This window comes from Peromyscus californicus, unplaced genomic scaffold (genome assembly GCF_007827085.1).
Source record: "Peromyscus californicus insignis strain IS unplaced genomic scaffold, ASM782708v3 Scaffold_14__1_contigs__length_90479793_seg_2, whole genome shotgun sequence".
In the NCBI taxonomy this organism is placed as follows: Eukaryota; Metazoa; Chordata; class Mammalia; order Rodentia; family Cricetidae; genus Peromyscus; species Peromyscus californicus.
Window position 1 is genome coordinate 62,770,171 of NW_026294436.1, and position 15,122 is coordinate 62,785,292.

A 15,122-nucleotide genomic window follows, 5' to 3' on the forward strand; every position below is an offset into this window, starting at 1 on the left:
TCTAATGATCCCACCCCTTCCTTCTCTAGAGGACCATCAACAGTCAGCAGGCCCAGGGGTGGTGGTCTCTTGCAAGCAGGCATGGATGACCTGATGAAGATGTGTCTGTGTTACTCTTGGAATAGCACTTTATAACATCTATGTATCATCATGACTGGCTCTAGAAAGAATTGTGGGTGCTGGGAATTGAACCCAGGTCCTCTGGTAGGACAGCCAGTGCTCTTAACCACTGAGCCACCTCTCCAGCCCTTCTAGAAAGAATAGTAAGGGTGGCTTTCTCTAACAGGGTTGGTGGGTCTCTAATTCTGCTACAGCCAACCTTGCCCAAGTCCTCCTCGTGGTATAGAGTTAAAGGGTTACATACAGTTAAAGGGATTACACATTGTTGGCTCCTGATTCACCATTTGTGAGAGGCAAGGAATTTAATGACTCCACATAATCTTTTGGAACACTTCGGGAAAAATAAGGAATAGAATGATGCTGGCTGATTGCTAAAAGACCAAAGAAATGAAGGAAATAAGCTTAGAGAGGCAAGTTTCCCAGCTCCAGATGAAGACATGACCAACCATAGTTCATGGGCCTCAGGTGGCCAACAAGAGCTATAAACACAATCCAATACAAAACCATAAACTTACTTAAAACATTATGAGATATTTCTGTGATTTTTTTAAAATGTGATTTTCCAGGATGAACTTTGTAGGTGAGATCTTGTGACAGTGTCAAAAGGTTGGACATGCCTTCTAAGTGTGTCTTAAAGAGAACCTTCTCTCCCGCAGCCACAAACTGAAGCTGCTGAAAAGCAGTCAGAAACCCTCATCGTGTAGCTGGCTGACCTACAAAGTGAGTTAAGTCTGGGCTCAAAGTATGCACATAAAGTGAAGATCTGGAAAACTGGGGTCCTGTAACTGGGGAAAGGCTGATGCCATTGAACACTCAGTGGTTGATGCGTTTACTTTACCCGAAGAAGTAATGTCCATCCCCACCCTCAGAAGCAGATGCATCCCAGTCCTGCTCCTATCTGCTGCAGAATCACCCTCAGACATTGCTTGGGGTAATAATACTGAAATATATAATTTCAATGACCTTCTTGCCCATCTATCTTTGCCTCTAGATTTATAACCAGACTCAAGGCTAAACAGGCCCTGTGATGGCTGTTCTTAGATGTCAACTTGACTATAACTGGAATGAACTACAATCCAGAAATGGAGGGCACACTTGTGATCTGGATCTTGAGGCTGGAAGACATAGGATTTTGATCTGGATATTGAGGCGGGATGACACATACCTCTAATCCAGATCTTAAGGCAGGAAGGCACACCTTTAACCTGGGCCACACTTTCTGCCAGAGGCCTACGTAAGGACAGTGGAAGAATGAAGGGTTTTTCACCTGCTTGTCCTTGCCTTGTCTGCACATCCGTTCCTTCACTGATATTCAGCAAATACAGAAGACCAGGCCAGCGAGACACCCAGCCTCATGGGACTGAGCAACTCTAGATTCTTGGACTTTCCATTCACAGCTAGTCATTGTTGGACTGCAGCCTGTAAGTCATTCCAATAAATTCATAGATAGATAGATAGATAGATAGATAGATAGATAGATAGATAGATAGATATTACAAATACATATACAAATATATATATATTTCATGTATGTGTGTGTGTGTGTGTGTGTGGAGAGAGAGAGAGAGAGAGAGAGAGAGAGAGAGAGAGAGAGAGAGATTCATTCCATAAGTTCTGTGACTCTAGAGAACCCTAATGCAGGCCCCTCGAAGTGAGGTACAGAGTGACCCATATAGAAGTGCACTACACCACTAAAGAATTTTCAAGCTCTGGGGAATATACATAGGGATAGATTTTAGGGGTGTGGGATAATGGTGGAAGGAACATAAAATCATATCAGGCTAGATTTATCATCATTGCTTCATTGAGCAGAGTCTGAGTTTAATGTTAAGGTCCCTCAGTTTCAAAAAAAAAAAAAACAGGTACCTCCAGGTGTGGTGGTGTACGCCTTTAGTGCCAGTGCTTGGGAGGCAGAGGTGGGCAGATCTCTGTGAGTTCAAGGCCAGCCTGGTCTACAGAGTGAGTTCCAGGGCAGGCAGGGCCATGTAGAAAGACTCTGTCTCAAAACAAAAAACAGAGTGCCAATAATCTTTATGTGATGGCTCAGCTATATCTGAAATATAGATCCAAACACCTACTGTGAATGAGCTGGAAATGCTGGTATCCCTTGGCTTAACCATGGGAGGATGCAAAGGCCAGAGAAATCGTAATGCTGGAGTGCACTTTCTGGGTAAAACACACTACCACAGGAAGGAAGACCTGTGAGCGGGCACCAGCACCCTTGAGCTCTGCCATTGCTCTTGCTTGTATGCCAGGTCTTACCACGGGAACTGCAGCTGCTCAGTCAGATAACGTAAGTGTCATGGAGCCCAGAGTAGCCAGGGCCAAGTGGCAGCTCTGGATGGCCAAGGGTAAGGTGAGCAGCCGAGGCCACTCAGTGATCACAATGGTCTGACTCATGTAGACCTATAGCACTGGCTGATTGATCATGGTGCCCCCAAAGACACAGATGGGAACCTACTAAATCCATGCTAGTCCTGTGTAGGCAGAAAAACTCCAGAGCAAATGAACCAAATCTACCATGAATCACAGCAACGGAGCATCATGGCCCCACAACCAATTTCCAGACCTGAGACCTTTTTTTTGGGGGGGGGGAGAAACAGGGTTTCACTATGTATCCCTGGCTCTGGCTGTCTTGGAACTCACTCCATAGACCAGGCTGGCCTTGAACTCATAGAGATGTGTACCAGGCTTTTTCTTTTTGGGCTACCAACCAGCTCCCCAAATCATGATGCAGAGACTTATTAGTTTTGAATGCCCGGCCTAGCTTAGGTTCCTTTCTGTGAACTCTTTTCCCTTAAATTAGCATGTTTCTCATTATCTACCTTTTGCCTGTTCATCTCTGATGGAAGTCACGACAGGAACTCAAACAGGGCAGGATCCCAGAGGCAGGAGCTGATGCAGAGGCCATGGAGGGGAGCTGCTTACTGGCTTGCTTCCCATGGCTTGTTCAGTCTACCTTCTTATAGAAGCCAGGACCAGCAGCCCAGGGATGGTATGGCCCACCATGGGCTAGGCCCTCCCCCATTGATCACTAAATGAGAAAATGCCTTACAGCTGGATCTCAAGGAGGTATTTCCTCAGGTAAAGCTCCTTCCTCTGATGACTCTAGCTTGTGTCAAGTTGACACACAAAACCACCAAGTACAGACATGCTGGCCAAATAATGAATTTGGATTGTTGGATCTTGGTGTTTTGTCTCAGGACTGAGTCAGTGGCCAAATAAGGGAATGGACCTTGGGGGCTAGCTTTAGGAATACAATCTAACGGTGTTAGCAAGGGAGAGGTGGGTAAAAGACAAAACCCACCGAGGCCATGTTTGCCATGCTTGGGCCTGCTAGAGCTCTTCATCCCCACCTATGTGTTTTATTATTGGGTCACCGAGTGTTGGGTAAATGGGCATCATTCTTTCTAGCTTCTTCCTGCTGACTTTGGGGCATTGTGTTAGGGACTCAAGGGAGCTGGATTGTTGTTCAGGGTCAGGAAGAGCAGGCTGTGTCAGTCGATGTCCATATTTTACGGGACCATCTGAAGCAAAGGAAGTACGGTGGTGTTGGCGCGGTTTGTGAGGATGGACTGTCTTGGGCTAGTTGCTTTGGAGCCGTCTAGGATGCAGATTCCGAGGGAACATCTGGGGCTGCCGAGTTGTTTCAGATCCCTTTCTTTCCCTCTATGCTGTTGTTTGGACTCCCAAACATTTACTATGGCTCAAAAACACAAACCTGCTGCCCTTCCTACAATATAGATTTCAAGACAGATAACAAACAATGGTAATGCTATTGTATCTAAAACATTTATCTCTTTTTATAAACTTAAAAAATGAAGGGCTCTAGCAGGCCCAAGCATGGCGAACATGGCCCTGGCGGGTTTTGCCTTTTACCCTTCTCCTCGCCAAAAACCGTTAGATTGCATTCCTAAAGCTAGCCCCCAAGGTCCACTCCCTTATTTGGCCATTGACTCAGTCTTGAGACAAAACACCAAGGCCCAACAATCAAAACTCATTATTTAGCTAACATGTCCAGTCAGGGATTACCGACTCACCCTACCACAAACTCTCCCTTTTTCTCCTTAAAAAACCCACTCCTGCTTGCTTGCTGCTGCTGCTGCTGCTGCTGCTCCTGTCTTCCTTTGTGGACTCCCCCACCCCACCCCACCTCACCCTGCTTGCCCCTCTCGGGTAATAAACCTCCTTTGTTCTGAGAATTTGGTGTCTGAATGTGTACTATTCTTGAGGGGCTGCCCTCCCTTACACCGTGGGGCCCTGAGCTCATCCTGAGGTGGTGGCTTGCTCAGTCCTGAAATGCACAATTGGGACAAATATACTTAAGAGCTGGCAGAATCCCCACACTGGTTCCCCTGTCTGTAGAGGGAGTGGGGACTATTATTATTGAAAAGGCCAAAAGGAATCCATTAAAGCTGCCTCTGCCCTGGAAAACAGTGACCTGAAATCAGTGTGGAATCCCTGCAGGGCCTGAAGAAACCAGTGCCAGGAAGAGACTTGGAGGAAGCAGGTTTGTGGTGGCCTCCAGACCTCTGCTTCACTCTGTCTCCTGTTTGGCCTGTGCAGAAAATGGATGGATCTGGAGAAAGACTTGTCAATTATCATAAGTTTAATCAAGTGGCAATTCCGATGCAGCTGCTGCCCCAGATGTGGTCCTGTAAACTGTCACATCTCCTAGCCTCTAGTACTGTCAACTGATATTGCAAATGCTTTCTTCTCCACAGTCGTCTATAATGCCTACCAGAAGCAATTTGCTCTCAGCTGGCTAGTCCAGCAGTACGCCTTCACTGTCCTCCCTTAAGGGTATGTTAATTTTCAGGCCTGTTTCACAACTCAGTTCAAAGAGAACTGAATCTCTTCTTTCCTCCACAATGTACAACACAGATCCATTACACTGATATGTTAGAACATGGGTCTGCCTCTTTAAGAGGCCAGGCACTCTTAAGAGGTGAGATCTCCCAGCCTGAAGAAATCAGGCCACACACAAACCCCCTTCAGCTTTCACCCTGAGACAGAGAATTAAGGTGTTCTGGGAGCTGTTAAGAGTGTTCACTGTGCTGGGCGGTGGTGGCGCACACCTTTAATCTCAGCACTTGGAAGGCAGGGGCAGGAGGATCTCTATGAATTTGAGTCCAGCCTGGTCTACAGAGTGAGTTCCAGGACAGCCAGGACCACTTCACAGAGAAACTTTGTCTCAAAAAAACAAATAAACAAAAAGACTGTGTACTGCTCTTGCATAGGACTTGAGGTCAGCTCCTGAAAACCCACATTGGAGAGTTCACATCTGCCTGTAACTCCAGCTCCAGGGACAACACCCTCTTCTGGACTTGGCAGACACCTGCTCTCATGTGCATGCACGCACACACATATACACACAAAATGTCTTTTTTTTTTTTTTAGTTTTTCAAGTGTAGCTCTGGCTGTCCTGGAACTCAATCTGTAGATCGGGCTGGCCTCAAGCTCAGAGAGATCCACCTGCCTTTTCCTCGGGATCAAAGTACTAGGATCAAAGGTGTGCGCCACCATCACCCAGCAAATCTTTTTTCAAAGCCGTTCTTCGAGTTGGAATTTATACCTGGCTCCTCCATGCTGTTTGTCGGGTATCCTACCCCAGACTAAATCACATGGCATAAAACTTCCTGCCAGCACCCCAAAATGTATGAAAGCCACCTATTTCCTTTGTTCAGAGGATTGATCCCCAAGGCTCCTCTGACCTCTCCCTGGCTCTCTCAGTCTCACAGTCTGTGAAGTGTCTGTCCGTGTCTTAAAGGGAAGCCTTTCCTTCCTTCTATGCTGGTTTTGATATATTCCTGCAGGGTTTCTCTGTATAGCCCTGACTGTCCTGGATTCACTCTGTAGACCAGGCTGGCATCGAACTCACAGAGATCCACCTGCCTCTGCCTCCTGAGTGCTGGGATTGAAAGTGTGCACCACCACCGCCCGGCTTCTTGTCCCTTCCTACTGTGCCAGCTCAAGGCCTGATCCCGGCCTTAAGACCTTTTCTCCTAATAAACCTCATTCCTGAAGGGTAAGGAGAGCTGTGAACGTGGAGTGGAGCTGATCCTAGAGAGACTGCCTATGCCAGAGGTGTCAAAACTGGATCGGCAGGCTGCCCCCGGCTGCTGGGGCCCCGCTGATGCCACCCCCAGATCCAGGACCAGTTGCAGGCTTTGGCCTAAGCTGTTCATGTCTTCAATCCCTTTCTGAATGGGAATATTTCCTCTGCCACTGCATGTTGGAAATACATCATTTTTCTTTCTTTCTTTCTTTCTTTCTTTCTTTCTTTCTTTCTTTCTTTCTGTTCTTTTTAATTTTCAGAAACTCATAGCTAAGAGATTGCCTTGAGTATTAGAAGAGACATCTAACTTCATCAAACACTGTCACAGTGGTGTAAGTCCCTCAGACCATGCCCTTTAGGTCAAGACAGGGGAAGCTATCTGCAGTGAGGCCTGGAGGCAGGGTACAGAGAGATAGATGCTCAGGAGACACACAGGGAGGAGCCAGCCCTACCTTAGGGACCTTCTGGCTCCTTTCTTACAGCTAACATTTCTGCAGTCGTTAGTGTGGGGGAACCAGACGCTTCCACAATGTCTCTACAGATGAAGCCAACCAGCAATGTGGCCCTAAGTTCATTGTCTCTGTTTGGGAAGCGGGGCATAAGGATCTGAAGTCTGGTGAGGACCCATGCAATGGTGAGTTTTATGTCAACTTGGCACAAGTTAGAGTCATTTTTAAAAGAGGAAACCTCAATGAGGAAATGTCCCCACCAGACTGACCTGTGGACAGTCCTCTGGCACATTTTCATGACTGATGTGGGAGGGACCAGCTTGCTATGGCAATGCTATCCCTGGGCAGGTGGTCCTGGATGCTATAGGAAAGCAGGTTGAGCAAGCCATGAGGAGCAGGTCAGTAAGCAGCATCCCTTCACGGCCTCTGCATCAGCTCCTGCCTCCAAGTTCCTGCCCTGACTTCCCGCAGTGATGGGCTGTGATATGGAACTGTAAGCTGAAATAAACCCTTTCCTCCCCAAGTTGCTTTTGGTCAGGGTGTGTTATCATCATAATAGAAAGCCTAACTAAGACAGCCTGGGTCAAAATCAAAAGGGCTGTGGATATAGCTCTGTGGTAGAGCACTTGCCTAGAATGAATAGGTCTTGGATTCCATTCCCAGTACCAATAGTAAACAATAAATAAAGCTTTGCCAACACACACACACACACACACACACACACACACACACACACACACACAACCTAAGCTGGTTTACTTCCTCGGGCCATGAGATGTGTTTCTGGAATATTTAAGTCAACAGAATAATGCCTGAACAATGAGGTGTTGCATTAAAAATGTCCCTGGTTTTCTTCTAGGAAGAAGATGGCATTAGGAAAATGAGCCTTGTATGGTGCTATTTTATGCCCAGAAGGTCACAGTTAAAAGCTGCCATTATAAAATATGGAAAATTCCTAGCCTTGAGCTAGTCAAGGGGGAAAGGGAACACCACCAGATCCTCATTCCCAAATTTTAACTGAGAACACCCAGCGTGAGCAGTGCGGCTGAGCTAGGGGTCTAGCAGGTGACACCTGACAGTTAACAAGCAAACTTAATAAAAGTTGCCCCTTCTGAGAGGGAGGTAGCCAGGAGGAGCCGCAGCAACACCAAGCCTGCTAGGCTGGGTGTGGCGCCTGTGTCAAAAGAGAAGGCTGAAGATGTTCATTCAGTCACTACAACCACCATCCGAACATAAGCCAAGCACTGCGCCAAGCTGTGTGCTTAGACAAAGAGCTAACAGAGGGGCGGAGCTAGGAAGGATAGAGGGAGAGAGCATGCGCCATACAGACCAAGCCTACATCTTGGCTAACTTCAGTCTAAGGGGGCAAACACTGTGGAGTCCACAGAATGGTCAAAACACAAAGGCGCAGCTACATTCAAATTAAAGGTTAGGAAATGAACTGTGGTTTCCTTTGGCTCTTTATAAAAGAAGTAAGTCCAGGAAGCATTAAGTAGTTGGCACTTCTTGCTGGTTATCCAGCAGCACTTCCATTATGGTGTGTGAGGGTTTAGCAGTTTGGTATTCCTGTGGTCTATCCAGTCTCTCCATGCAGAGGATTTTACAGGGCCTACAGAACAGCCTTTAAATTCAGGCATCATTGGATTTGAGGCCCAATCAGTTCAGGACAAGATCCAGGAAAACTGATTTTCTTCTCAGAATAAAGTTTCACAGCTTTTCTGGTTAAAAAAAAAAAAGTCTCTCCTGTCACAGACTTACGGATCTATAAGCTAGCTGGGTGATGACAGGGTAAAGAAACTCACAAAAAATGCCAAGTGCACAGCACTGTTCAAGTCTAAAACCCAGAACTGCAGAGAAACGGCGCTGTGAGCCTTTGTTCCTGGCCCAAGCGTTCTGACCCGTGTCCTGCTTTTTTTTCCTGCTATTCTCAGTCTCCCAGGTTCTTGCCCAGGACTCCGTCACCACTCTTGTTCAAGGAAAATCACAGAAGGTCCTTGTTTGAGACTCAGCTCCTGCATAGGGCCAGCAGATCGAAACAGAACCACCCTTACTACGCTCAGTGACATCAAAGGGATTGTTAAAGTTACAGAGAGATTGGAGTAACAGCCAAATTGCTAGGCGTGGGGCTAATCCTCCTCCCCACCTCCTAATCATGTCTTCAGATGAGTCAGCTTTACTGAGGGGTGATCGCCAAGGCCGTGCGATTGGCAGGCCCTGTTGGAATAACGTTTAAGAAGGGAATGGGCAATGCTCTAATCTTTAAGGCATAATAAAATCCATGGCTCCACTTCTGGCCGCAGGTAGAACTCAGAGTCCAATCGTTTTTTTTTTTCCCCCTCCTTTGGTGTTTTGAGATAAGGGTTTCTCTGTGCAGCCCTGGCTGTCCTGGAACTCAGAGATCCACCTGTTTCTGTCTCCTGAGTGCTGGGATTAAAGGCATGTGCCACCATGCCTGGCTCCAGATTCCAACCTTTTAATCAAAAGAATGCAGCTCTTCTTCAAGGGGCCTAAACAAAAACCTGCTGCCCTCATCTTTGTCTTAGGGTATTTTAAATTTTAAGGAAGGACAACTGTGATTCGTCCCTTTCTTTAAACTGGTGTAACCAGGGAAACGGGAGTGGGGTCCAACGCTGATCATGAAGGAGGAGTCCATCCTCATGGCCTGCAAGCCTGCTGATGCTTCTCTGGTGAGCTAACAAAACGTCCCGAACAGGCCAGTTTCACTCAGTGTGAGGATCCCTCTCTTGTTTGACTCAGGACTGTGACCTCTTCCCGTTTCAGCCCTTACAACAGACAACCGTGTTACCCAGTTTTCCTCCCCTACCACACAGTACAGGAAAGTAGATCTGAAATGGACAGTCTGGTATGTTCTGTGCGCTTCTGCCCTTTTCCACCTGAAAGCCAACCTCTGCTCAGCTCAGAACACCGCCGTTTCATACAAGACAGTGGTGCCTGGTTCTAGAACCTCAGAGACGATGGAGTTCTTTACATGGGCTGTAATTGTGTCTTCTTGACTCGGCCTGCCCGCCCCTGCCCCTGCCCCCGCCCCCCCCCCCCATGATGTGGAATTACATCGTGATCCTTGCCGGGCTTTTCTCCCCCAGACGGATTCTCTAGGTCTTGGGCGGGGCAAACTCCAAAGCCTCTGCAGAGACGGAAACACCAGGGCACATCGTCTTCAGCTTGCTAGATGGGTCGGCTCCTGTCTGTGGAGCAGTGAGGATGATGAAGAGTGAGGATGAGGATGGAGAATGGGAGCAGCCAAGGAAAGACCGTTCCAGTAGCTTATTAACCTCTGAGTCCCTGAGAGTGCTCCCGGCACTCACTGGTGACATTTCACTTTCATCCTGACAGGTGTGTTAGGCCAGAGTGTCATTACAAAGTTTTTATTGAGGAGGAGGAGGAGGAGGAGGAGGAGCTAAAGGTCACCCCACACCCCATCCCGCCCCGGGGAAATCTCCTGGTGGCCGCTCCCTAGCTTTTATTTCTAACAGCAATTCTCACACTCCTAAGCACACCCCCCCCCCCCCAAGTCTTGCTTCTAAGATTGGCTTGCATGCTCGTCAGAACCTGTAAAGATGAAAGAGGGACTTGAGGAAAAGGATTCCGTAGAGTGGGAGGGAGAAGGAGAGGATAAAGGGTAGGGATATGATCGACGTATGAGGTGAACATACAATCGCGCGCGCGTGCGCACGTGTGTATGTGTGTGTGTGTGTGTGTGTAGACATGAAATTGTGAAAGAATAATGATTCTTACCTAGTATTACTATTATGCATGTGGTAATCAGAGGACAACTCTGTGGAGTTGGTTCTCCACCTTTACATAGGGTCCCAGGTTTACCCACAGAGCCATCTCTAAGGTCCCAAATAATAAACCTTAAAAAGCAGTGTTTGTTCAACATCTGCCTTATAAACCAATGAAATCAAGGATGGCGATGCGATTCCACACCCCCCAGGGGCAGGGGCAGTGGTAGGGAGGTGTCGAGACAACACTACATCCGCTGCCCAGGGAGGGGACCGGCTTGGAGGCTCCAAGTGACTTCACGGATGCACTCAGCCAAGCCGATGCCTCCCTCTCGTGCGCCTGGGATGCGCTTAGGTCCCGAGAGACACCCCCCCCAAATCCGCGTTCTTTCATTCATACAGCGCGAGGTTTATTTTCACTTCTTGCTCTCGTTTACAAAGCCTAAGGGACCCGAGGCCGCTGCGCGCGCTGGCGAGGCCGGCCGGGGCGCCCCTAGTCGGCGGCCGCCCGCTGCTTGCGGTCCAGCACCAGCAGCGGGATCTCCTCCAGGCCCTCGGGTCGCTCCCCTCGCCGCAGGTAGCGGCGGCGCCACGTCGCCAGCCTCTGCAGCAGCCTCTGCAGCCCGGGCGGCCCCCACACGCCGCGCTCCGGGGCCGCCGCGCCGGGCCGCGCGAACTTGCCCTTCCTCCGGCGCGCCCCGCGGGCCCCGCGCGCGAACAGCCGCCGCCAGCACCAGAAGCCCGAGCCCGAGCCGCCGTCGCCCGTCGCCCTGCGCGCCGCCACCTCCGGCTCCGCGTGCCGCGCGCCCCGCTGCAGGCGCGCCACCTTCTCCAGCAGCTCGTGCTGCACGCCACCGCGCCGCGGCCCCCGCGCCTCCGCCATGGGCCGGCCCGGAGCCGTCGATTTGGGGGGAAGTCACCGGCTGGCGCAGCCCTGCGGTGGCCTCCAGGACACCAAAGGACCCGCGTCCCTCCGCAGCCTTCGGGGGACTGTGTGCCCTGCAGCCCGTCCCCTCCGGTTAGGTTGCCAAGGAAACGTGGAGGGTGACTCCACAATGCCAGCCTAGCTCTGGAGGATGCCCCAGCGTCCAGAGACCACCCCCCCCCCCCCAAGCATCCTGAGGTCCAGGAGTCAGGGTGCCAAAGCCAGGCACAGTGGCACCGTGTGTAATCCCAGCACTCAGAGGTTCGAGGTCAGCCTGGGACATCGTGAGCTCCTATCTCAACCAAAAGAAGTAGGGGTAGGAGGGTGCGGGGACTGAGCCCTTTCCTTAGGGAGTGACTTCAGACAGGATGAGAAAGGATCTTGAAGGTCCTGAGGTCCTACTCTGCCTCGCAACTAAGCAACACTGGACAAGGTTCTGGGTGTCAAGCTGCGCTGGCCGGCAGATTTAGGCCTTATGGATGGTTTGTTGATATACTATAGAATACATATATAATCTAGCATATGCTTGGCAAAAAAACAAATGTGAATGTTACTATATAATCCTCACAGGAAACGATTCCCAGGTGAAGAGTCCCGTTTTTGCTGATTGAGAAAACTGAAACAGAGGAGGGGTAAAACCATCCACTTGGGATAATAGCACCTGTAGGTGAAGGGGTTCAGAACATGTCATCCCAAAATCGGTCTCTTGGGCGAGTTGAATGCTTAGAACCAGCTACTCGGGAGAGCCTCTTTAACTTTGCCTCGGTTGCCCGAGATGAAGCATGAACCTCTCACTTTGTGGCATAAGCTGATAATCAGGCCACTTTCTCTAAGGCAGGCAAAGCCTCCTAGAGACACCCTCCCCGACCCCACCCACTGCTGTAAGGACCAAAATGAACACCGCCTAAATCAGAGTGCAAAATGAAAGCACTTTAAGGTTTTGAAAGTGAAAAAGTGACTGTGTATGGTGAGACGCATCTCTAATCCCCGGCTCCAGAGGCTAAGGCAGGAGAATCATGAATTCACAGCCACCCAGGGCTACACAGCAAGACTCTGCCCAAAACAGGAGAAAACTAAGTGTGAACAAGTGAGAACATAGACTGTAAAAACATCCACCTTTGGAAATGCGGCAGGTGTGGTGGACATGCCACCCACCACCAAAAGCCCCACGCCCTGTTCCTTCCAGCCCTCCAGGCCCTTCCTGGAGTCACTATTTCTGTGTGACTCAGGTACAAACGTAATTAAAATAGTTTTTCTCCTGTTGGTCTGTCGTGTGTCAATTTAACTCAGAGATCGGCTAGGAACCCCACGGCTGGAAGCAATTTCTCCTCGGCGTGAAGGAGCTCTGACTTCCACCCCCCATTTCTGTGCTTGCTGCCACTCCTTCAGCTGTTCTCGCCCCCTTTAACGTCTTCCAGCACACCTGCCCCCCCCCCCCCCAGATGCTGTGGAAGTCGTCCCATGGTCCAAAAACGAACTAAGACGATAAGGAAGAAGCTGGAGTTGTTCATCCCTTTCAAGAGCAAACCCAAGACCTCCCACCAGGCCCCACCACCTCCCAACACTGCAGTTGAGGTGGGTGGGGAGCATCCAAACCATGGGTATAACTAGTCTTTCTCTGTCCCGTCAGCCAGCCCCCAAAAAACGACACGGAGACTTATTATTAATTACGAAAGCTCAGCTGGGCGGTGGTGGCGCACGCCTTTAATCCCAGCACTCGGGAGGCAGAGGCAGGCAGATCTCTGTGAGTTCGAGGCCAGCCTGGACTACCAAGTGAGTTCCAGGAAAGGCGCAAAGCTACACAGAGAAACCTGTCTCGAAAAACTGTCTCAAAAAACCAAAAAAAAAAAACCGAAAGCTCGGCCTTAGCTTAGGCTTGTCCCACTAGCTCTTACAATTTAAATTAACCTGCTTTTATTAATCTACGTTTACTATGTGGCTTTCTTTCTTTCTTTCTTTTTTTTGTTTGTTTTCAAGACAGGGTTTCTTTGTGTAGCTTTGGAGCCTGTCCTGGAACTCACTCTGTAGACCAGGCTGGCCTCAAACTCACAGAGATCCACCTGCCCCTGCCTCCAGAGTGCTGGGATTAAAGGCGTGCGCCACCACCGCCACCACCACCACCCAGCCTATGTGGCTTTTTACCTTTTGCTTATTCTGTATGTCTGATTCCCTCTATGTCTCTTGGCATCTCCTCTGTGCCTCAGTTATCTCTTCTACTTCCTTTCTCTCTGCCCAGAAGTCTTACCTATACCTCCTGCCTATCTATTGGTCATTCAGTTCTTTATAAAAACCAATCACAGCAAATTTCCTTTAAGAAAGAAAAGCAGTCGCCGGGTGGCGGTGGTGGTGCACGCCTTTAATCCCAGCACTCAGAAGGCAAAGCCAGGCGAATCTTTGTGAGTTCGAGGCCAGCCTGGTCTACAAAGTGAGATCCAGGAAAGGCGCAAAGCTACACAGAGAAACCCTGTCTCAAAAAACAAAAAGAAAGAAAGAAAGAAAGAAAGAAAGAAAGAAAGAAAGAAAGAAAGAAAGAAAGAGAGAAAGAGAGAAAGAGAGAAAGAGAGAAAGAAAGAAAGAAGGAAAGAAGGAAAGAAGGAAAGAAAAGCAGTGTATATTATTCTCTCTCTCTCTCTCTCTCTCTCTCTCTCTCTCTCTCTCTCTCTCCCCCTCCCTCCCTCCCTCCCTCCCTCTCCCTCTCTTTGCTGTTTTTTGTTTTGGTTTGGTTTGTTTTGGGGGACAGGATTCCTCTGTGTAGTCCTGGCTGTCCTGGAACTTACTCTGTAGACCAGGCTGACCTTGAACTCACAGAGATCCCCCTGCAACAGAAGAGTAACCACACAGACGTGACTGCTGGATATAGTCTTGAGTGTCTTGACGTCCTTCCCCAGAAGCCTGTCTCGTCCCTGCGAGTCCCTCATGGGCAGTTCTGTTCTCCCCTCTCTGTGTTCCTTTGTGTGGTCAGATCAGAGATGCCGGTCCAGTCCATGTCTGTACTTCACAGAAGAATCTCTGAGCTGGTCACAGCTCTGTGCATTCCTTCCCAATGACCCGCGCACTACCTGGAGTCTCTGGGAAAGTTCCCTTGTGTATTTTGTTTGGTTCCTACTAGGTTTTCAGCTTACTGAATGCAGTGTCTCAGTCTTGTTAGTCAGGTTTCAGCCTACAGTCCCATGACACTTGGTCTGTTTCCCAGGTGTGCAGTTCACAGGGGGTCTTGGACTGCTGGGGCATCTGCTTCTGCTCTGTGGATTTCCCAGTGCCCAGCACTGAGCATAGAAGAAAGCCCTTTTCCTGGCATCCCCTTCTGATAATGCAGCTGCCGCCCTGGGTATAGCCTTGTCCCAGCTGCTTTGAGTGTCCATAGCTGTTCTGACAGCTGTTTCTCAGCTTGTCCCAGATTCTCGCCTGGAGACTCCGGCAGGCCATGTGTGTCATTGTCTTCTTGAAACCTATGCTGAAGAATTTAAGTAGGAAACCCTGGAAAGTCTGGAAAGGGAAGGCACGAATACAGGAAACCAGCCTGCACACTGTTGACTGTTAGAGGTGGAGTGGTAGATATCCTATGCATAGGATATCCATAGTCACTATTGTTATACGTATTTGGAAATGCTTTTCTTTTTATTTATTTTTGATATGAGATCTCTCTACATAGCTCTGGCTGTCCAGGAACTCACTATGTAGACCAGGCTGGCCTTGAACTCACAGAGATTTGCCTGTCTCTGTCTCCCCAGTGCTGGGATTAAAGGTGTGCAGCACCATGCCTTCCCTTTAAAGGTTCTTGTGCCTTGGGGAGCCCAGTTCTGTCTGCAGCAAAGAAATTCTACAGA

The 15,122-nt window shown here is 49.2% G+C and overlaps 1 protein-coding gene across 1 annotated transcript; it reads right to left on the reverse strand.

The window, feature by feature from the left end:
- Positions 1 to 10,160: 10,160 nt before the first annotated feature.
- On the reverse strand, positions 10,161 to 12,601 carry LOC128109501 (uncharacterized). Its single transcript, XM_052736669.1, has one exon. The coding sequence runs from the start codon at positions 11,251 to 11,253 to the stop codon at positions 10,864 to 10,866; it is 390 nt and encodes a 129-aa protein (XP_052592629.1). The 5' UTR covers positions 11,254 to 12,601; the 3' UTR covers positions 10,161 to 10,863.
- Between the last annotated feature and the right edge of the window lie 2,521 nt (positions 12,602 to 15,122).

Coding starts and splice junctions, on each gene's coding strand:
- LOC128109501 (XM_052736669.1), bottom strand. CDS start 11,253: ATGGCGGAGGCGCGGGGGCCGCGGCGCGGTGGCGTGCAGCACGAGCTG.